Here is a 23,419-nt window from a genome sequence, read left to right as displayed (position 1 = left end):
TAATTTGGTCTGAATACTTTCCGAATTAGTTTATAAGTCTTGACATATCAATCTGGTAAATACACCACTCGCAATATTGTGTTTGCCTCCCTCAACAATGTCTATAGAGAATTATACATTTTCATATCATCAAAACAGAGATGGGCCTATGGAATTTTGTTGTAAAATATATAGTATGCTCATTTTTTGTTAACATCTTATTGCTGCCTTGTGTTTTTGTCAATCTGAACCTTTGACCTTGAAGTGTTTGAACATTCTCCTTGACGTCACAACCAATTTAGAAAGACTTTGTCTCGTCTAAACTACACTAAGTCCATGACCATAAAAGAGCATTATAAACACATTGTATATTCTATTTGTATGAACATAATATACATGATGTAACGTCATGATGAGATGTTTCCTGCATTGTGATAGAAGATATGTGGTTAGTGGCAGACAAAACTAGCCTCATCCTTTAACATGCTTCTCTTTTGAACTGACAATGTTTTTTACATACCAACAATGTTACAACCCTCTTACATCATGCCTCAAATGGATACTAAAAACTCCAACAATAATTTATTTCAAGATACAGGAAACTGCATATTTTCAGCTGTCCAGTAGCCCTACTTTGATGAGCATTAAGAAAAATAAGTTTTTCACACTTAACATTGACTGATTCCTCTTATGTTGTCTGAGACTAAATCAGTTAGTCTCTTGCATACGTTTAACTTCAAGTGTATTTTTCATTGGCCTGACTCTCTGTACATGAAGGTTTAGCTCCTACTCTGATATAGGAATGGAAGAGGCCAGAAGATCAACAGTTCTGGTGCATGTTCATCTTGCAGCTCTCAGGAAAGATGGCTGCCTCGCTGTCACTGTGGTGAGTGGGAGGAAGACAAAACATCTGCACACCGATGGGGCTTTGAAACCTCACAAACCCTGACTATTGGTCTTTTGCTTGAGTAAGTATTTACCACAAGCTGTGTATGTATGGGTTTCTTCTTGTCCGTGTTCAATTACACCAAAGTCTCGAAAGAATGCTGCTAAGATGATTAAACCACATGATGTTTCAACCACTAAAGATAAGCGAGGACAACATAGGCCTATGGAGGAGACATCACGTCCTAGAAATAGAACAATCAGTTACCGTAGTCGCCTAAACCTCTTTACCTTTTGTTTAAGTATGTAGGATTGAGAACAGCTGGAGGAGATGTTCCCAATTCAAATGCTTAAATTAAAATAGTATTGTTTTAATCCATTGGCTTATTACGTACAGAGTAGCATTTCATTTAACATTTCAGCTGGGGTTTGTTATTAACTAAGCAAGTATGTAGTAACAATTTAATATTTTGCTGTTACTTGCTTTAAAAAATCATCAAAAATGATCTCAAATTGATTGTGAAGCTCAACAAGGTCACTTAGTCACTTATAGAGGATTTGAACATGATGAGCGAAAAATGCTACTATCAGTCCCATGACTTGAATGGGTTTTGTGCCACAAATGCTAAAACATTAGCATCTGGAAACAGTGCCAGGGACACTAAACCAAAGCATGGATTGCTGTCATACCTTGTCCATAGACTGCTTACAGGGTAAGGAAACCAATATGTAATTTGAGTGAACTATCCCTTTAATTACAGGTAGGATATGGTAAGTAATAATGTTTATTTTAATAAGAAACAAGAATCATCATTATGTAACTATTATGAAATGAACCTTTTACATGGCTATACCATTTCCTCTACCATCTCAGCCACATCATTGTGATTTTTTGCCAAACTTTCCCAGGTTAGTTACCACACTCCCTCCTAGATTAGCCTACTCAAGAATCATAATATAGATTAGAATGCAGATCAAATTGACAACCCAGAGAGTGCTTTTCCCAAATGTTTTAGAACTCATAGCTAGAATTGCATCAGTGCCATATGGCTTCTTGAATTAGCTCTGTTTTAAAGAATGAGGAAGCATGTTCGGAATCCCTTTGGCCTTCGTTTCTCTCCATTTGACCAAAAATGAAATCTCTGAGATTCTGGAGTGAGGCAATAGTGGCTTAAACGGACAGCATAAATATATGATTAAAAAAGCACTATTGTATTGTATGTAAGTATCTTATATTGGGATGTTTGGATTGGCCATGTGTTATTTCATGTATTAATTATATTGTATTTAATGTATACAAATATGTCAATATTTTCCTATTATTAGGCTATTTGCTTATCCGAAGAGATTGATTTTAGTATTTTACTTAACAAATACCAATAAGCACAACTTTACAACAAGCATTTACTTTATAATAAACATTATTGTACTCTTTTTTTCCCCCTTTTATTATTATGTCACAATATGTCATAATACATGTTGTTCAACTAAAAATGTAATAAGGCTTTCATTACTAATAAAGTTAACACATTTCAAAATGACAACTGAGTTAGACAAACTTGATCTAAAAGCCACAGTTGTTGCTGCTGTTGTCATACATGTGAAGATTTGAAGATTTATCTAGAGGATGTGGTGTCAAAGAGCTGATTTAGAGAGAAAACATTGCTGTAAGAATCATGGCTGCTCCACATCAACAAGAAACATCAGAGAAGAAAAATAATATTGCGAAGACCGAAGCTTCTGAATCAGCATTAGGTGCTATCTGAAAGTCAGACTCACTCACTCACTCATTCACTCACTCACAATGTTACTTCATTTCAAGTATATATTGTAGCTTACTAAACAGTGATTTCAAGCAAGTAAGGTTCACTACAGATGGGGGCTACACAATGAGAATATCACCTTTGTTAACATTTTGCCTGGCACCTTAATAGGTTAGGCTACTCAAGTTCAATCAGTGGAGGCTGCTGAGGAGAGGACGGCTAATAATAATGGCTGGAATAGTGTCAATGGAATGGTATCAAACGTGGTTTCCATGATGTTGATACCATTCAATTGACTCCATTCCAGGCATTACTATGAGCCGTCCTCCCCTTAGCAGCTTCCACTGAGTTGAATAGATGAAATAGCATAAACACAGGCGAAAGTTCACACCTCATTTAGTGGTTCAAGTTGCCTACTGGACAGGCTATTGTCCTTTAAGGGGATGATTTAATATTTGTGTCCCTATCTCTTGATTGACTGAGGGTGCAAGGGGATAATGTCAACAACTCATGTAAAAGTATCAGTAAATAACCGGAATTAAGTGTAAATCCATTCCAACATGTGTATTACAAATTAATACAATTTAATAAATAGATAAATCACACAGAGCCGTGCGCATTACTATAGCGCATAAACCATTGCTGCCGTTGGAGCTCTTGCGCAAGAGTTTTACGCACGCCTTTAGGTGGAGATTTCTGTAAAGGCAATTCTTCACAACAGATTTTTGGCTGCGCTTACTATTAACTATTACTATAAACACAGAGTCCAATTAACTTACAACGTTTGATATTGTTTGCCACTGTGGTGCTTTGCTATTTTCAAAGTCTAGCGTGCGGAACCATCAACGATTATAACGTTCATTATTGAGTCCCCCAAAATACAAAAATGAATGTAATCACTCGCACTTTCACACGAAAGCGCACGGAAAAAATGTTAGAATCCCAGGTCGATAGCTGAACGTGACGAAGTCAACAAAGTCAGGTCTGACGATGTTCGGCCACAATTATTAGTGGTAGGATTACGCGTAAAAGTAAAAAGAAGTATCTAACTACAAGCCACCTATCGCCTGATTTATAGATCAAATGCTCATGCGCAGGCCGTGCTCGTGTCTAGCCTCGTGAACGAGCTCAAATTCTTCGAGGTCTACATAATGGTCAGGTGACCTTGTATTTCGACAGTTCCACTTTAGAGGGAGAATAGAGCAAGAATAAAATAGTTGTCATAGTTCAAATCCATATCACCGTTTATTTTCGAATCTAAATCAATAGTATATTATGTGTAATTTACTGTCTAAATTGAATATCCAAATATATTTCCTGTAATGACGATAAAACGAAACCCACAACATCATCTACCATCCTCCCTCTTTTGGTAATGGTATGGCCCTCTGGTAGAATTCCGAGAATTAAGCCCTTGAGTTTCTTAGAACGGCATTCTCAGAACTGGTGATGCACGAAGTTTCCAGGAAAGTTTAACAAGGTGATTTTTTCCCCCATTATTTGACAGTATTATACCAGAAGTTATAGTAGACGTAGACATGCGTTGTGGCGCATTGGCTTTATTGATCAAATTTAAATACTTAAAAATACTTTTGTTTTCTTTCGTTTTGTGAACAGTGTGGTTTCTTAGACTGCAGTTACTAGACTTATTGCTGATGTTTATGCTTGATGCATGGTCAGGTAGTTTAGTATCTCCTCTGCTTAAGCAGCATGTATCTGAGAAATTTACTCGGAAGTTCGTCTTTCATTGCGAAACTATATATATTTTCATTGCCTATGCTCTCACCTTTTGATCATGTTGGTTTATCGAATATATAGATATTATCGTGAGATAATATATTAGTCTTAATGTGCAGTTGGTTTACAGCCTATCCTACTGTACAGAAAGATTACCTTTGGGTTATATAGTTAATCAAAGTAATTTTTCCGGGTAGTATGAATTTAATATTCTCAAAAAGTATTTATCTGTAATAGTCGTTAAATATCACTAAACGAATAGCAAGAAAAGTAGCGCAACAGGGCGAGCCAGTCTGGTTAGATCACTGCGTACTACTTTTCAGTTTTGCGCACTGTTTTCCTCTCTTATGGTGGTTTCACTTCGGTGGTAGATTACTGCTAAACTGTCGAAAACGTTAACGATCGGTAGTGAGTCAAAAACAAAGTCTAACAATATGTTGACGCAGATGTACATTCTTGATCTGTTTTTATGGAACGTTATAATCAATAACTGCCTACTAATTTTGTACTAAACATAGGGAGCCTCTGTGCAATGTTTAGGCCTATGTGCACATGCATTTGAAACTCCTAAAATCCTACACCCTATTTTACGCATAGGTCTACTTTCCCATATTCCATTTTTTTTAGTTCTCTTTTCAAGGTAAAAATAAATTGGTTCTAACCAGTGTGAAATGTCATGGGTTAAACAAGGTGGCTTTCCACTTCTAGACCTATCGAAAAGCAGGAAGCCTATTTAGAAGCAACCTAATCTGTGCGCACCCAAGACGGAATGTACTCAATGCGAGACACGTTCCAAGCGCGAAACTCGGGCTCCTCTTGAGGTGCCGTCTGTATTCGTGGGCTTGGATATATGCCAAAAGCAAATCGGTCATAACCGAATACCAATCAAATTTGATTGGTTACATACACGTGTTTAGCAGATGTTATTACGGGCTATTAATGGATGAAATTGGTTTTAAACGTGTTTTTCTCAAACTGTTTCTAAGTAATGTAGCCTATAGTAAAACATTTGCAGTAGAGTAAAACTCACAATTGATAAAAGTACAAATATTTTATTTTTAAGCTTATTGTTTTTGGTAGGTCTAATAGCAATATGTAACCTGCTATGTGCACCAACAAATAGCCTAACTTGTTCACTGTAGCCTGTACAAGTCTATTTTCCCACTGGCCACAACAATCATGGCTTGTCACTATGTTATGAACATTAGTTCAATGCCTATACCCTATAGTTGACATAGTTAGTAATATCAGTCTGTAGCCTCACTCGCAGAAACGTGGTCCACTTTCCCCAAATTATTTTTACTTTGTTGGACTTTGAAATGGTGCCACCTATTGAGGAAATATTTCTGACCTGCCAACTTCAAGGGGAATAGAATGATGGTGCTATGTCCTCATATATAGAATATTACATATTTAAATCAAATCAAAAGCAACAGCTTTGCTTAATTTCTGTTAATATCATCCTGCAACTCTTACAATCTGTGTTTGGCAGATTGTCTATAATTTACAAGGTATTTCCCATGTTTCATCAGATTCTGACACCATGGCCTCATTGGCAGATGGCTGCATTCAATTTACCCGCCATGCCGGTGATGTTCTGCTCAACTTCAACCGCCTCCGCAGTAGAAATATCCTGACGGATGTCACTATCCAGATTGACGGTCAGCACTTCTGCGCTCACAAGACGGTCCTCGTGGCCTGCAGGTACGTTCAAGACCAACTACCAGTTTTTAGGCCAATCATCCTTCTTGTGCTATAGGATTGTCATTGTGAGAGAAGGGGCATAATCATATTATTATTATTTTTTTGATAGTGGACTTTTTTACTCCATCTTCACGGACCCCCTGAAGAGTAACCTGAGTGCCATCAGCCTGGACCCCGAAGTTGACCCTGATGGTTTTGCCATCCTGCTGGACTTCATGTACACCTCCACTCTGACCCTGAAGGACAGCCTGGTTCTGGTTACCATGAACACAGCCTCCTACCTTCAGATGGAACATGTGGTGGACACTTGTCGAAGGTTCATCAAGTCCAGGTATGGAAAAAATGCATAATTGCTCATCTATTTATACTTGGTATGTAGCCTACTAGTGCCTGGAACCTTTCCTGGTCAGTTCTGGGAATATTTCCAGGCCCTATTTTTCTTATTCACATCTGAATAGTATCAGTTTGGAACTAAGTGGTTTCTGTTCCTTACTTCCTGCCCTTTTAGAGAGCAGTCTGTGAGTCTGCAGAGAGAGGAGGTACTGGCCAGCCCGATGCATCTCTCTCAGGACCTCCCTGCGTTCAGGGTTCTGGATAGGGTGGCGACCAGCCCCAGCCACACATCCATATCTCCCCTCAGAGACTGGAGGAGCTACTGCCCCAGTGTATTCAGTGGTATCAATGCTTCAGGTAGCTCCCACCACGTCCACGGAAAACACATCCCCATCATAAAAATGTCAGATGCCTGCAATGTCAGTGACATTCCCAAAGGGGTCACCATCTCTAAGAAACTCTGCTCTACCGTGAATCGCACAGAGACCACCATCATCCACCACCCTTTGTCATCCGACTCCTCATCCTCCTCAGTTATGACCATCTGCCCTCTCCCCTGCTCCAGCCGTCAGTCGGGGTCACTTGGGGGCCTTCAGGGGCCTGAACACAGAGGGGCCTCCCCCATGGAGGAGGACAGGAACCAGCACCCACAGCCCAGCTCCCTCAGCCTGTCCCCAGGCTGCACCAAAGGGGTGATCTGCAGTCCTCAGAGCCCTCTCCGTTCTGACTGCCAACCCAACTCCCCCACTGAGTCCAGTGGCTGCAGCAGGAACGCAGCCCCGGCCCTGACCCAGCCATCCGGCTGCTCCCAGGAGCCCAAGGCCCGCAACTGGAAGAAGTACAAGTTTATCGTTATGAACCAGACCTGTGGGGAGAAGGAGGACGAGTCCCAGGTAGGGAGTGTTGAGGCTGGGGACTGCTCCCCTCCACAGGGCCGCTACAGGACCAGTGGATCAGAGGGACCTGTTGAAGAGCTCCAGACTGGAGAGATGGTCAATGAGCATTGGGAAGAGATCCTTGTGCCACAGGCCAGCCATCGCAGCATTAGCCAGCAGAGATGCTCCTCCTGTGGTACGGACGCCCCTCAGCACCTGGAGGTGTGTTCCCGCTCCCCTGGGTCCTACACGGGGGAGGACACCAATGAGCTGCACTCTGAGTACTCCGACTCAAGCGGTGGTGAGTAGTGTGTTTTAATGAGTGGGGCCGATGCAATAAACATTGACACAGTATAGTTACATTCATGCTGTTACACTTTTAAATGACTAAATCTCAATGTTTCCGTTGCAGAGAATGGTTCCTACTTCTGTAACGAGTGCGACAGAAAGTTTGCGGAAGCGGACTCCTTGAAAGGCCACATGCTCCAGGTCCATGCTGATAAGCCATACAAGTGTGACCGATGCCAAGCTGCATTCCGTTACAAAGGGAACCTCGCCAGCCACAAGACTGTCCACACTGGTAAGACTTCTGTTACATCTTAATTCATATCTGTCCTGTCAAACTAATAAGGTCATTGTGTTGTCAGACGTGGGATCCGTATGACTAAGAACAGTGTATTTACAGGGCTCTGTGTGGCATCAGTGTCATAGTTTCTTTATGCCTCTTGTATTCCAGGAGAGAAACCATACCGCTGTAACATCTGCGGCGCTCAGTTCAACCGGCCGGCCAACCTCAAGACCCACACCCGCATCCACTCGGGAGAGAAGCCGTACAAGTGTGAAACGTGTGGCGCTTGCTTTGTACAGGTGAGGAAACCGCTATGAGCTGTCATTCACTCATGAAGGACAAATATCATTCATATATAATTATGTATTTTGTTCCTAGGTAGCTCACCTCCGGGCCCATGTGCTGATCCATACAGGGGAGAAGCCTTATCCCTGTGAGATCTGTGGGACGCACTTTCGCCATCTTCAGACCCTCAAGAGCCACTTACGGATCCACACAGGAGAAAAGCCATACCACGTAAGCGCCTTGTCTTTCCCTTCACATGGCCCAGTGTGTATCTGGTTAATTTGGACTGCTTCCTCTAATCCCATTCCTGGCTTCCTGTGACTGCCTATCAATAGCCTAAACTGAGTACCCAGGGCCTCAGCTTAAATGCATAGTGGCTATAGCCTTTGTCCTCCTGCTAATCCTGCGTTTAATGTATGAATGAACCCATTGAGAGGCAGTTTGATTCAATTAGTGACTCATTGCATTTGTTCTTTTTCTTTCCCAGTGCGAGAAATGTGACCTTCACTTTCGCCACAAGAGCCAGTTGAGGCTGCATCTCCGTCAGAAGCACGGCGCGGTCACCAACACCAAGGCTCAGTACCGCCGGGCGAACACGGACATGCTCGTTGGCTTGGCCAAGGCCTGCTAAATGGACACTGGGACGATGGAGTGTGATTTGCTGGCAATTTTACGTTATTTTAGGAACACGTTGTCATAGTACCACGCTGTCAGTGATTGTTGTGTTTGTTGGCACTGGCATACAGGTTTCCTCCAAATGTGAATATTTCATATCGCTTATAGCCCTTTTACTGTATGTTTGTATATAAATCTAGTATGTACTGTGTATAAATGTTAATGTGTTTTAAGATCTTGTGAAATTTCCTGCATTGGAATATACATTTTGAAAATTAGAATTTTGTAATATGAATTCTTATCGGATAATAATGTTTTCTTAATGTTTTCAGTTAAGTATGACTTTTTTCCTGAATGTTTTCAGTTGAAGGACAGTCGTCTTCTAGAAAACTGTACGACATATTTTCATTCATATTGAGAAACACTGTTACATTGGTACAGTTCTGTTATAGATAGTATATGGGGGCATGTTCAGCTGGACATTACATAATATATTACCCAGTTCTTTGTAGTTTCTCATCTTATTATTGTGAATATATATAATGTACTACCTACCCAGATTTCCCTCTGCTGGCAGAGTATATGTCTGCATTACTAAGGTACAGACGCTTTTTATGTCTTTCTACCTAGTGAAAGTTTCTCATTGAATCTGTCGTTTGGTCAAAATAATATATTATTCGACGGATACATATACATGCATACGCAATGTATTCAAGGTGCTTTACACTGAGTTGTCAGATTTTCTGTTCATTAGCGCAATGTCCCACGTCAGCACTTTGTACTGTATTTGTTTTGTCCGCTTTTTGTCTCAAGCCCACAAGCTGTAAGTACACCAGGTCTCAAGCTACAAGTCCTCAGGAATGTTATCAACATTTGTCTTTGTAAACTGCAGAGCTTTATGTGAAATAGAAATAAAGGAATGTATTGTGAAAACATACATTTGTCTCTTAGTATCATTTGTCAATGTGAAAATGCACATAACATCACAACACTAATTACTATCTTCTATCCCATAATCATAACATCACAACACTAATTACTATCTTCTATCCCATAATCATAACATCACAACACTAATTACTATCTTCTATCCCATAATCATATCATGGTCTTATAGTCAGTGTAGGTTTGCATCTACCATAGAATGACACACTCAAAGGCATCAGATGACAATACAATACCATCAACTTCCCCAGAGGATTAACCACAGTATGAGCCAGAATGACACACACTGAGTGTACACAACATTCAGGACGCCTGCTCTTTCCATAACATAACTGACCAAGTGAATCCAGGTGAAAGCTACGATCCCTTATTTATGTCACTTGTTAAATCCACTTCAATCAGTGTAGATGAAGGGGAGGAGACAGGTTAAATAAGGATTTTTAAGCCTTGAGACATTTGTGTATGTGTGCCATTCAGAGAGGGAATAGGCAAGACAAAAATTGAAGTGACTTTGAACAGGATGTGGTAGCAGGTGCCAGGTGCACTGGATTGTGTCAAGAACTGCAACGTTACTGGGATTTTCATGCTCAACAGTTTCCCGTCTGTATCAAGAATGGTCCACCACCCAAAGGACATCCAGCCAACTTGACACAGCTGTGAGAAGCATTGAGCCAACATGGGCCAGCATCCCTGTGGTGGTTCCTCCTTGATCATTTACAGATAGACAACACTGCTTTCATTTTGTTTTGACTAAATAAAGTTCATTTGGATAGATTCTGTTAATATTTGGCCACACAGTTGAAAAAGCAAAAATAATGACACGTTTTATGAGTGCTCTTTGAAGAACACTCAGAGTCAATGGACATTTTTCTTGAACACAAATAACAGAAGTGGTGGTATGCTAGAGAGTCAAGGAATCACAATATGTAATTCAATTAACTAATTCACTGAATAGTATGTGAATGTGACACTTTAAAAGTGGACATTTACATGAAAAACTAAAATAACTAATAAAGTAGGAATGGTGACGTGGCATTTCTCAACTCTAGCCAATCAATAGTAATGCCAGTCTGCCCTCTGCTGGCTCATTGGTTGACTGACATGGGAGTGATTCCTATCTGTACAGACCAGTATCTACAATGTAGAGTTACATGGGTAGGTACAGTGTAACTGCCCATTGCTACATAATACTTACTCTGCTGGCTGTTTATATATTTAATTGCATAATGAAATTCTCATCAGATTAAACTATAACACACAAGCAAGCTTGGATGAAATAATAAGGAATGCAATCAATGTTGAATGATTTCTGTGACATGAGTTTGGTCTGTATGGCAAAGTTTTTCACTTAGAGCACAATAACCGTTTAAGGCTTGTGGCGGACACAAAATAAATAGATCGGAAATATCGTTACAGATATCAAAATCTCAGTGAGGAAGAATTCTATTGTTCCAGGAAGACTTTGTCAAACCCTTTTTGTACCAGGGACTTAAAATCTATGGTCTCTTTTGTGTCAGGGATCAGCAAGCTATGGTCATTTCTCCTCAGGAACCGCTTACATTAAAGAGCACTGTAGAACTGACCAAATTAGAGTCTCAGGGACCGCCAGCAAACAGTTGAGAGACACTGATATAGCCTTGAGATAGTGTGATCTTCTGTCTGTGAGTGTGGAATTATCGGTCCATCAGTAAGTATTCACCTGTCAAAGAAAAATGAAGTACAAACAGACGGACACGAGAGGGAGGTATATTTGGTTTGTCTGTCATTAACTTTTTCTCACACTTTACATGGTAACATACTCAGATTCAACAAAACGGGTACTTTTTTCCTTTGTTGTGTAATCAATGTTTAAACAAATAACACACAACAAAAACTTATGTCGAGAGCTGATCTTTGTGCACTTTTGTAATGACGCATAAAGCCAGAGCCAAGTGATCATGGAGAACTAGGTATCTATTGGACTTGACATTTTCAGTCACCCTACATGGGACCACAAAGACACTCAGTATTTCAGCATTCTGGAGAACACCAAATAATCTTTAATGTGCAGAACACCAAATAATATTTCACGTGCAGAACACCCAATAAAATGTAATGTTCAGTGATGCACACTCACAGATAAACAGAGTTTAAATTTAGGACTAAGCCCAGTTTAAATTTCAAACTGGTCCAACACCGTATGTGCTGTAACCAACTATCGTTGTCATGCCAGTTTAATCCACAAATTTGTACTACTGCAATCAAGGTTGCTTGTTCCTCCATTACCTTAGTTCATATTTCTTTCAACATGAGACAGGTGTTTTCTATGTTTAATTAGTATACAGGGGAAGCCCATAAGACACCAGTGTTTATCTAAATTGATTTAGCAGAGATGCTCTCTCTCTCCCATCTCGGTCTGTCCTTTTCTAATTGATCCTTCTCTATCTAGTCCAGAGAAGTGGTTGGTCTGTGAAAAAAGCATGTGCGTGTCTAGGTTACTGCTGACAATGATGTACAGAGATTTTATCACAGATAATGTCATTTTGTTAACATACTGTAGTGTATATGCCTCTGCTTGACAAGAAAAACAAGCACCTCGCGGAGCAGAGCATTTCTAATAGTCTTGTCCGTATACAAAGGCCCCCGACTAAAATGACAGACCTGTCAGTCGGTGTACTACTTTCATAGTGAACCCCCTCAGACGGTTCATGTAAGGTTTTTCAGCAGAGCATCTTACTACCTATCTCATTCACTCTAACACACACACACACACACACACACACACACACACACACACACACACACACACACACACACACACACACACCTTGGCATTGACTCAAAAATAGGCCCCTCCCCCCAAAAAATTATAAGTGTAAAAAGTAATGAATGGAAATAAACTAAGTATATTGTTGCTGCAACTAAAAGTATCTGTGAATGGTAGTTGTTGGCAGTGTGCGGAATTTCAAATCTCCTTGTCCAGGATGGTTTTGACATTGGCAAACACCTGAAACAGAGGGAGAGAAAGAGATGCATTAGAGAAAACCAGATTCGTGTTTGTGTTTTTGTACATGTGCAATCGCCTGGGCAGAAATGTGTGATTGCCCTCCGGAGGGTACAAGGAAACAGAGAGACAACCAATAGGGAAAGAAACAGCTCAGATTGAGGGAATTCATACTGAATTGTAAGATCATAGTGAATGAGTGTGTACTACTGAGTGTGTTCCAAATGCCCATCATGTGTGACTACAATGGCGCAGTGCTGTATACTCCTGTTGCTTACCTTGTCCACACCGCACGAGGCATCCACAGTGCGCACCTTGCCCTGTTTCTCATACAGTGAGATGACGGGCCGTGTTGACTGCAGGTAGGTCTGGATCCTTCAGGGGAGGAAATGGAGGCTCAGAAACAGGGCTGACCAGTGCCTAGGACTCAGAGGAGATCCAAGTACATACAGCCAAGCTAAAACATGCTCCAGGGTGTATTACTTTTAAAGGTGAGTCAAGGCGGGACTGAAAATCGCAATCTCAAAAGCAACGCCCGTCAATGTTTTTTCACTATTATTAAAGGTGCATTATCTAGTTGTGTACAACCTGACTGATTTCAGATAGAAATGCAAGTTATAGATCTGTCATTCTCATTACAATCAAGTCTGATTCACAGTAGATCTGTTCTATATGAAATATTTCTATGCTTCACCTCGTTTAGTTTTTGCTTCATATTACTTTCGGTTTTGTACATTACCTTAAAACTGCTGAAAATACAATATTTTTGGTGACTGAAACTATATTTCAAAGCGTTTTAGATAGCATGATGATTCCCTACACTATACATTGCTTGTTGTGTCACATTACCTGAAATTAGAATTTTAGAAACCAGGAAATGGCAGAGCTATTTCAACATATGGCCTTTATAAGAACACATTTTTTTAAATGAGCAAGAGCCGTGTCTCCTTTTGAGAGGTCCAGTTCATATTAAAAAGGTCAATAGTCAGTGATCATAGAAAGCTCCCGAGCATACTACTCGCCAATGTCCAGTCTCTTGACAACAAGGTAGATGAAATCCGAGCAAGGGTTGCCCTCCAGAAAGACATCAGAGACTGTAACGTTCTCTGTTTCACGGAAACATGGCTCACTCGAGACACGCTTTCGGAGTCGGTACAGCCACCTGGTTTCTTCACGCATCGCGCCGACAGAAACAAACATCTCTCTGGTAAGAAGAAGGGCGGGGGTATATGCCTTATGATTAACGAGACGTGGTGTGATCATAATAACATACAGGAACTCAAGTCCTTTTGTTCACCTGACCTAGAATTCCTTAAAATCAAATGTCGACCACATTATCTACCAAGAGAATTCTCTTTGATCATAATCAGAGTCGTGTATATTCCCCCCCAAGCAGACACATCGACGGCCCTGAAATAACTTAATTCGACTCTATGTAAACTGGAAACCACATATACTGAGGCTGGGGACAATATACTTATTGTAGCTGGGGATTTTAACAAGGCTTATCTGAAAACAAGGCTCCCTAAATTCTATCAGCATATCGATTGCGAAACCAGGGCTGAAAAACCCTGGATCATTGTTGTTCTAACTTCCGCGACGCATATACTGCGCTCCCCCGCCCTCCTTTCGGGAAAAGCTGTCCACGACTCCATTTTGTTGCTACCAGCCTATAGACAGAGGGAGCAGCCCCCTATCGACATCAACGGGACAGTAGTGGAGAGGGTGGAAAGTTTTAAGTTTCTCGGCGTACACATCACGGACAAACTGAAATGGTCCACCCACACAGACAGCATGGTGAAGAAGGCGCAGCAGCGCCTCTTCAACCTCAGGAGGCTGAAGAAGTTTGGCTTGTCACCAAAAACACTCAACTTTTACAGATGCACAATCGAGAGCATCCAGTCAGGCTGTATCACCGCCTGGTACGGCAACTGCTCCGCCCACAACCGTAAGGCTCTCCAGAGGGTAGTGAGGTCTGCACAACGCATCACCGGGGGCAAACTACCTGCCCTCCAGGACACCTACACCACCCGATGTCACAGGATGGCCAAAAAGATCATCAAGGACAACAACCACCTGAGCCACCGCCTATCATCCAGAAGGCGAGGTCAGTACAGGTGCATCAAAGCTGGGACCGAGAGACTGAAAAACAGCTTCTATCTCAAGGCAATCAGACTGTTAAACAGCCATCACTAACATAGAGTGGCTGCTGCCAACATACTGACATACTAACTTTAATAATCACTTTAATAATGGAAAAATGTATGTAATAAATGTATCACTAGCCACTTTACACAATGCCACTTTATATAATGTTTACATACCCTACATTACTCATCTCATATGTATATACTGTACTCTATACCATCTACTGCATCTTGCCTATGCCATTCGGCCATCACTCATTCATATATTTTTATGTACATATTCTTATTCATTCCTTTACACTTGTGTGTATAAGGTAGTTGTTGTGAAATTGTTAGATTACTTGTTAGATATTACTGCAGTGTCGGAACTAGAAGCACAAGCATTTCGCTACACTCGCATTAACATTTGCTAACCATGTGTATGTGACAAATACAATTGATTTGATTTGTTTGGATGCTACCTTTTCTCCAGGCTCGCTCTGTTGTCATCGGTGCGCCCACTGCTCTTCCCTCTTTCTACACATCTGTTGATACAGACCTGTAGACAAACACAAACAGAGCTCTCAGGATAAAGATTACACTGTCAGCCAAGCAATAAAGACATTCACACTCGGAGGCAACTTTCAGAAATAAAAGTCGTACTCCAAATGTGTCATATCTGATATGTTGCCCCTCCCTGTTCATCCCCTCCCCTTCCTCTTGCCCCCAAAGCCGTATTATTACCTCATTGCTACAGTCGAAGAAAAGCACAAAATTGACATCAGCCTCCCCATCCATGATGGTGGTCCACCCCTGGAGGTTTTCCTCGTTTCGGGGGAAGCCGTCGATGAGGAAGTGGATCTTCTTCTCGTCTAACTTCCTGGTCTCCTCCATGGCCTGAGGACAAAGGAAATTGAAAGTTAAAGGGATATTCTTCTCCAAATCGAAGTCAGACATTTTTATGTCTAAAAAGTATTTATTACACACCACCTGTAGACCCCACTGGGTGAACTATCCCTTTAAGGGTGAAGCAAGGATTAATTCAGCCTATTGAGCAAGGACAGAGACTATTTCAATACTCAGACCAACATTACTGTATAGTGCTACTCCATATTATCTAAGCTAATAGTAATGCTAACTGCCAGCTTACTGAACGTCAACAGTTAACACAAACCCTGTAGTCATAGGTACCTGGAGTTGGTGCATACCTTCTTGAGTAATTTAATGGTGATCTCGAAGGGGACTATCTTGCCATCCTTAATGTGGTTATCGATGAGCTGTCCGAACTCGGAGCCCTCTCGGCTCCGTTCAGCCCTCAGCAGGTCTCCGGCAGACAGATGAGTGTAACCGTAGTTCTGGGAAAAACACAAAGGGGTTAATGCCAGCCTTAACCAGAACAACACAGTGCACTCCTCTAATAATAATAATAATAATTACTGATTCAACTCTTATGGAGAACAATGGGACAAAAACATGTGTATACTTGTATTGTAATAGGAATGTCCAGGTGAACACAAAGGAGAGCACTCGTTGGTAAAGTCAATCAAAAATCTATCCGGTTTAGTACAAGTTGCAACAGGGAGACACCGTCCAACCAACACAGAAGCAGAGAAAATGTCTACATGGCCTCTTCTGAGCAGGCCCTTACATCCAAATCAGACAGCACCAAATGTTCTGTAAACACCCGCCTCTTGGCGACAGGCCCTTACATCCAAATCAGACAGCACCAAATGTTCTGTAAACACCCGCCTCTTGGCGACAGGCCCTTACATCCAAATCAGACAGCACCAAATGTTCTGTAAACACCCGCCTCTTGGAGACAGACCCTTACATCCAAATCAGACAGCACCAAATGTTCTGTAAACACCTGCCTCTTGGAGACAGACCCTTACATCCAAATCAGACAGCACCAAATGTTCTGTAAACACCTGCCTCTTGGAGACAGGCCCTTACATCCAAATCAGACAGCACCAAATGTTCTGTAAACACCCGCCTCTTGGCGACAGGCCCTTACATCCAAATCAGACAGCACCAAATGTTCTGTAAACACCCGCCTCTTGGAGACAGGCCCTTACATCCAAATCAGACAGCACCAAATGTTCTGTAAACACCCGCCTCTTGGAGACAGGCCCTTACATCCAAATCAGACAGCACCAAATGTTCTGTAAACACCCGCCTCTTGGAGACAGACCCTTACATCCAAATCAGACAGCACCAAATGTTCTGTAAACACCTGCCTCTTGGCGACAGGCCCTTAGATCCAAATCAGACAGCACCAAATGTTCTGTAAACACCTGCCTCTTGGAGACAGGCATTTACACTACCAGTCAAACGTTTTAGAACAGGGAACACCTACTCATTCAAGGGTTTTTCTTTATTTTTACAAATTTCTTCATTGTAGAATAATAGTGAAGACATCTAAACTATGAAATAACACATGGAATCATGTAGTAACAAAAAAAGTGTTAAACAAATCAAAATATATTTTATATTTGAGATTCTTCAAATAGCCACCCTTTAATAAGAAAAACCCTTGAATGAGTAACGTTAGGTGTTGTACAACTTTTGATCGGTAGTGTATATGCTAATGAGACAGCACCAAATGTTCACCAAATGTTCTGTAAACACCAGCCCCAGAGGCTTGTAGGAAGTCAAAACTAAAGGCAGTGCTATCAGCTGCTACAGAATCACACAGTGTTCACAGAATGTCATCAACACAATACAACAGTGAATAATCAGTGTGTTCTCTGTCCTTATACATTCCGTTTGGCGTCAACCACTATCAACAGATATGAGAATAATCCATGACATTCAGCATCAAGTCAAGTGACCATCAACACACACCTTCAGTGTCACAAACACTGGAAATCATGTGTATTACAGAAAGGACAAATATATTCAAATTCTGTTGATCACTCTAATCTAAATAGGAACTTTAGTCACCTTAAATCTCCCCATTACATCTTTCCTAACAATTTAGCTAGCCTAATTTGTTAAGGAATCAATTGGGTTATGAGAATGAAATTGTCCGGGAGTAATGTAGATCCTTTAAAAGGAGTGCAATAGTAACAATGTCCTCAGCAGAGAATAAACATAAAGGAGTCACGTGGTGTTATGCCTAGATGGTTATTGTTCAACAGTGAGTTGCTGTGCTCCATTGACACTGAAAGCAGGGGAGGGGTTTAGGGGGAGACGAGACAGCATCACTAGTGCCCTTTAACTATTATTGTGCTGAATGAATGGACACTATGTGTGAGTTGGTGTTATTTCATGCTGGAACAGGACGCTTGCTCGAACTCATTTGGCCACAGCCCTAAATTATGAATATAGGGCTGGGATTGACATTAAGGTCTTAAAGACACGTCAGGAAAACTTTTAGGTTGCCAAAAGATTATGATCACATGCCCGAAAAGAAGCTATTTTCACCTACACACAGGGGAGGAACCAGAAAGATCAGACTAATGGATTTATTTGCATTTTGGCTGTTATCAGGAGAGAAAAATGAATTGCCAGCTCAATGGGACAACCACAGAGAAGGCTCAACTTGCACAACTGCTCAGGTCACTTGCCCGGGGCAATAGGACAACCCTTAATGCCAATCCCTGATATGTCAAAACACACATCAAAGTATTTGGCAAATACATGAAACAACTTGTCACAGAAGAAAGCCAAAGGAGGCCTGCTGAATATCAGTAGTAGACACAATCTTTGCTTGAGTTTATCTATTGACGCAAAACACCACCCACCCTGCATGACGTCAATAGCAGTGCATAGGCTACTCTGTATGTAGTTAGAAACCGACCCCCATAAACACATTCCATCCGTTTCTCAACGGATGTAAGACATGAAAACACTAGCTACTGATTAGAATAGAAGTCATTGCTGTTTTACATAACAAGCTAGCTAGCCTCTGTCTCTCGTTGGTGAACTATTGCCCACGTTGAATTCCTGAGGAGTAAACTACAAAACAGAATCAATGAGTTAGCCAACTAAATAACTTTTTATTTTTAAGAAAGATAAGCTAGAAATGAACATGTTTTAATTGACACAAAAACCCACAACAATAGATTGTGATTATTGTTGGTTGTTTATCGAAGTTATAGTACCTGGCGAACGGATTAATAGCAGCTACTATACCACTCTTTCAGGTATAACCTTGTATTCATAGCTAGTTTGCTAGTCGAAAGTGTAATGATGGAAAAAATATATAATTATTATTCATAGTTATTTAGCTAGTGTGGTCCTGGCATAGTTATACTGGTAACTGCTCCTTCTTCTATATGTGGCTATGCTAACATACATTGATACAGTTAGCTGGTCTCCACTCGACGGAAGTTGCCACAACCCCCTCAAATGTATTAGTGGTTTCTTTCCTAACACACTTCAATGCCCTGTCAAATGATCATGGTCCTTTTCATGGTTCTTTCTCACCGTCTCATACCTCAACGATTCTGACGCACTGGGTTCCTTTGCCCGAGCCAGGCCCACCTAGCACGAACACAACCTGCGCCTTCTTCATGTCGATCAATGCGACGGTCGCAGCCCTGTACACAACGCTTCACAGATAAGCTACTCAATAAACGGAAACTCATAAACCGAAAACAACAACCGATCAGGAGTCGGCAAAACAGGTTGGAACGTCAGTGGGAAGTCCGTAATAGCCAACACCACTTCCCACTGTTGACGTTGCCAACCAATGGCAGCACAGGAGTGTCCATGGGGTGTTAACCACGCCCATATACTTGTTTTTTTCAACGCAGGGGTCTGGTGTACGCCTCTCCCTCACTGGTTGTCACTGTCTATCCTCCCAGCATCAGCACCTAGCCAAACTGAACAGCGAACGACCTCGACTAAATGATGCTCTACCAAGCGAGGGAGTTGGACGGATAATGGTTAATCGGTCGACGGAGATAGAAATGGATAATTCGTGTCACCAAAACATTTAAGGGATAACTGAGCGGCTGGGTATCACACGACGTCCCGGGCACGTTTGTGCAGCTCTGGCTGCTTTCTCTCACCATTCATAATGCACCATTCATGATGCGAGTTTCCCTCATCCTTGATCTCAAGAATGGCAAGAAGAAAACATTGAAATAGCCTAGCGTTCATGGCTCGACAGGGCACCATAGCCTGCCACGCGCTGTTTCGTTGATTCATATAGACTATTAGGCTATAACTAGCCTACTATCATCGGGTTTAGGAAGGATATGAGCCAAAGTCTTCTTGTTGTGCCGACCAAGACAATCTTCTGCGAGGGCGCCATACCAAAAGCAGGGCTATGCAAGCCATCCAAACAAAGGCACCCCAACACCCCCATTGACTCACCTGCTGTCCCGTCGCCACTGACATGACAACGCCGAGCCGAAAGAGCAGGATCAAAGGGCACCGACCTGCAGCCGGACGCGTGGACTCGAAAAGGAAGGGGGCGACGGACTCGAAGCGAGGAAGCAGCAGCCCGAGGGATGGCGAATTGCAGTTTCTGGGGATAAGCACCAAGGGCAGTGCGGCACTCAACAGTCATATCGGGGGAAGGTGGTGGGGGAGCTGTTCAGTGTACCTTCCCCCCACTCTTCGTTCTGCGCCTACCTTGTCCTTAACGTTCCATTTTCCCGGCGCGAAAAAATGCTTGAAAACAACTGCAGTATTGATTTGATTTCGAATGTTGGCTCTGTGTTTATATTCAAAATGATTAACCTATTTCGTTTTCTTAAGCCATTTGACTGCATCAGTGATGGGTAATTAAAATATTAATCTTGATTTACAAGCTCGCTGGAATTCGAGAGGGACTGATGTACATACTGGTCAGGTATCATCTCCTCCCTCCGTCTCTTGTTCTGCTTACTCTGCTACTTGCCAGCACCATGGGCTGTATCCAGAGCATCGCCTGCAAGCCGCGCATTAGAAGGGAGAACATTGTAGTCTACGAGGTATCGGCCTCCATTGACCAGTGCCCAACGGTGATAGAGGAGAATTCGCCTATAGTGCTGCGGTATAAGACACCATATTTCAGGGCCTCCGCCGGGATCGTAATGCCTCCGGTGCCCCGCAATGAAACCTGGGTGGTGGGTTGGATCCAGGCTTGTACTCAAATGGAGTTCTACAATACTTATGGTGACATTGGCATGTAAGTTCTGAGCTGTCACCATCAGTAATCATTCAATCTGACTGACTCTTTCTCACTCTCTCTCACACACACACAATAGGCTTTAGTTCAGTGGGCTAATGTCTTGAGTCACTTGGCCAGACGATCCAGGTTTGGTACCCAGTCGGTCACATAATGTGAGCTGTTCTGTCTATATGTGTCCGTTGGATGAGTGAAATTCTAGCAACTGTACATTTAGTCCATTAAGTAGTCCATTAAGCGAGGCTATTGTAATGTATCGTTATCATAAACCGTTGTACTGTTTTGTAGCCAGATATGATATAATAATATAATCTCTTTGTCCACTACCCCAGGTCTAGCTGGGAGTTACCGGAGCTCCGTGAGGGCCGGGTCAAGGCCATCAGCGACTCGGACGGGGTCAGCTACCCCTGGTACGGCAACACCACCGAGACAGTCACCCTCACGGGCCCCACGTCCAAGCCGTCGCGCCTCACGGTCAGCATGAACGACAACTTCTACCCCAGTGTGACCTGGGCCGTGCCCATCAGCAACAGCAACACAGCCATGCTGTCACACATCACCCGAGACCAGAGCTTCATCACCTGGCTGGTTGCCATCAACTCTGTCACCAAGGTACTGTAGGCTTCAGAACATGGACTTTCTTGGACTTTATGAACTGCTCTGTTTAGTTTTTGTTTCATTATCTTAAAAGGTATAGTTCACTTCAAAGTCAAAGTTTGTCCGTCGTTTCCCAACCTCTAAAGGGGACTGATCTCGAGATAAATCCACATCCCACACAATCAGTTGTATGGATCCAACAATACGTTCCTCAATCCCAAATGCATGGGAATAATTAGCACCATCTAATTAGTTTGATGAACCCAACAAATGGTGTGCAATGTGGACTCATCTCAACATATGACCACCTTTGAGGTCTGAAAACATCTGACAAACACATTATGGACTGAACTAAGGCTTTACATTAGTGTTTTCTATGGTGTTCCTGGGGTACCCTCAGGGCTGTTCATTTCTGTCCTAGCCCAGTGCAGCCTTGGGCCGGGGGTAGTTAATGTAGGCTACATATTGCGAAACACTTCTCTGTGCTAACTGTAAAGCTCTTTGGGCTGCAGCGTATTACATGACAGTTGCTATACAAGACTCAGTGGAGGCTGCTGATGGGAGAATGGCTCATAATAATAGCCGGAACGGAGCAAATGGAATGGCATCAAACACCTGGAAACCATGTTTGATGTATTTGGAACCATTCCACTGATGCCGCTCCAGTCATTACCACAAGCCTGTTCTCCCCAATTAAGGCGCCACCAACCTCCTGTGATGCAAGTTAACTTTTACGAATATAATTTTTTCACTTCCCAGGAGCGCATTGTGCTGCAGACGGTGCGGTGGCGGATGCGGGTGGACATCGCCGTGGACCCTGACATGCCCCTTGGCTCCCGGGCCTCCCTAGTGGGCCGTTCTCACCAGGAGCAGCCCCACATCCTCAACTATCAGGAGCCAATCCTCTCCAATGCCCTGGGACGACCCAATGCCAACGACGCCCAAGTGCTGATGTGGAGGCCCCGCAGAGGGGCGCCCCTAGTGGTCATACCACCCAAATAAGGTCCAAAAGACTGAGAAAGAGAGATGTGATTGGTTCATGGTAATGAGGAAGTGTGGACCATCGCAAAGCAGGGAAATTATGAGTTATCTTGCCAAGATGTCAGCTCTTCACTCACACCTACTACTTGTCAGGGTTCAATGGATGATAAGAAATTGTGAAAAAGTGTAGGTATTTTCTCTGGACTGGACTGCATTGGAATTGGCACAGCGGAAATATACAGAGCTAGACTGGTTTCAGGTGCAGGCTCAACACTGCATCAGCGTTTGATTAAGTAGGACTGTTTTTGGACAGCCACAGTCCTGAATTAGAGTTGTATCCATTTTACAGAAAGGGACAGAGCTATCGAAGTTTCATTGAGGTGCACTGAACACAGAACTGCATCCTACTCTAGATCTTATTGCATGAGAAAGAAAACGGTCTTTGACTGGAATAAGAATACCATTTTATATAAGCTCATCACATTAAGGATATTGAATGGAACTTCTTACATTGGCCATGAAATCCTGCAAGCTGGAAAATCTCCTCAGTGCCAATTATGGATATAACAGCCTTTACCGCTCATACAACATTTAAGAACACATCATTAGATTTAATTATGAGTCAAATCATATTATATAAATCTTCTGTTAGTTTAAGATCAACTCACATCAATCAGATTGTATTAAGAACACCGACTTGGCATAAAGTTCTACAAAGAAATGGGCTGATTGTAGTCTTATTGAAATACGCCATGTTTATCCATTCACATAGAAACATAGAACATGGATGGGTTAAAGGTGTGGGTTTTCTGGTGTCAGTTGAGTATCTACACGAAAAAAACATGAATGTCCAAGTCTAAGACCAACCCTTGCCCCTACCCATGTTGCTTATCTTTACAATCCTTTCCGATATACTCAA

The 23,419-nt window shown here is 42.1% G+C and overlaps 3 protein-coding genes across 4 annotated transcripts; 2 read left to right on the top strand and 1 right to left on the bottom strand.

The window, feature by feature from the left end:
* The first annotated feature begins 4,062 nt into the window (after window positions 1–4,062).
* Window positions 4,063–9,681, top strand: LOC129823783 (B-cell lymphoma 6 protein-like). The gene is made up of 8 exons (XM_055882753.1): window positions 4,063–4,107; window positions 5,897–6,068; window positions 6,178–6,399; window positions 6,577–7,577; window positions 7,689–7,856; window positions 8,013–8,143; window positions 8,223–8,360; window positions 8,617–9,681. The coding sequence occupies exons 2-8, from the start codon at window positions 5,908–5,910 to the stop codon at window positions 8,758–8,760; spliced, it is 1,965 nt and encodes a 654-aa protein (XP_055738728.1). The 5' UTR covers window positions 4,063–4,107; window positions 5,897–5,907; the 3' UTR covers window positions 8,761–9,681.
* A 1,738-nt stretch (window positions 9,682–11,419) lies between these two features.
* LOC129823785 (UMP-CMP kinase-like) lies at window positions 11,420–20,210 on the bottom strand. 2 transcript variants are annotated; one of them, XM_055882756.1, is made up of 6 exons: window positions 20,124–20,210; window positions 16,007–16,153; window positions 15,543–15,695; window positions 15,281–15,357; window positions 12,951–13,047; window positions 11,420–12,675 (listed from the first exon to the last, which is right to left on the bottom strand). In XM_055882756.1, exons 1-6 carry the CDS (start codon window positions 20,145–20,147, stop codon window positions 12,634–12,636), a joined length of 540 nt encoding a protein of 179 aa, XP_055738731.1. In that variant the 5' UTR covers window positions 20,148–20,210; the 3' UTR covers window positions 11,420–12,633. The 2 variants fall into 2 exon arrangements, with proteins under 2 accessions (XP_055738731.1, XP_055738730.1); XM_055882755.1 differs by lacking the exon at window positions 20,124–20,210 and adding an exon at window positions 19,240–19,468.
* Window positions 20,211–20,587: 377 nt separating this feature from the next.
* On the top strand, window positions 20,588–23,221 carry LOC129823784 (protein FAM78B-like). Its single transcript, XM_055882754.1, has 3 exons — window positions 20,588–20,922; window positions 21,255–21,534; window positions 22,279–23,221. The coding sequence occupies exons 1-3, from the start codon at window positions 20,588–20,590 to the stop codon at window positions 22,519–22,521; spliced, it is 858 nt and encodes a 285-aa protein (XP_055738729.1). The 3' UTR covers window positions 22,522–23,221.
* The last annotated feature ends 198 nt before the right edge of the window (window positions 23,222–23,419 follow it).

Source organism: Salvelinus fontinalis, chromosome 26 (assembly GCF_029448725.1).
Source record: "Salvelinus fontinalis isolate EN_2023a chromosome 26, ASM2944872v1, whole genome shotgun sequence".
In the NCBI taxonomy this organism is placed as follows: Eukaryota; Metazoa; Chordata; class Actinopteri; order Salmoniformes; family Salmonidae; genus Salvelinus; species Salvelinus fontinalis.
This window is presented reverse-complemented; position numbering and strand designations above follow the sequence as displayed.

Bases quoted from the DNA above. Each gene is read 5' to 3' on its own strand.
- LOC129823783 (XM_055882753.1), top strand. From the start codon at position 5,908: ATGGCCTCATTGGCAGATGGCTGCATTCAATTTACCCGCCATGCCGGT. The intron at 7,578-7,688 runs GTGAGTAGTGTG...TTTCCGTTGCAG, and splicing joins GTACTCCGACTCAAGCGGTG to AGAATGGTTCCTACTTCTGT. The intron at 7,857-8,012 runs GTAAGACTTCTG...CTTGTATTCCAG, and splicing joins CCACAAGACTGTCCACACTG to GAGAGAAACCATACCGCTGT.
- LOC129823785 (XM_055882755.1), bottom strand. From the start codon at position 19,317: ATGAAGAAGGCGCAGGTTGTGTTCGTGCTAGGTGGGCCTGGCTCGGGC. The intron at 16,154-19,239 runs GTATGAGACGGT...TGTTTTTCCCAG, and splicing joins AGTGCGTCAGAATCGTTGAG to AACTACGGTTACACTCATCT. The intron at 15,696-16,006 runs GTATGCACCAAC...CTTTGTCCTCAG, and splicing joins CCATTAAATTACTCAAGAAG to GCCATGGAGGAGACCAGGAA.
- LOC129823784 (XM_055882754.1), top strand. From the start codon at position 20,588: ATGTACATACTGGTCAGGTATCATCTCCTCCCTCCGTCTCTTGTTCTG. The intron at 20,923-21,254 runs GTAAGTTCTGAG...CCACTACCCCAG, and splicing joins ACTTATGGTGACATTGGCAT to GTCTAGCTGGGAGTTACCGG. The intron at 21,535-22,278 runs GTACTGTAGGCT...TTCACTTCCCAG, and splicing joins CCATCAACTCTGTCACCAAG to GAGCGCATTGTGCTGCAGAC.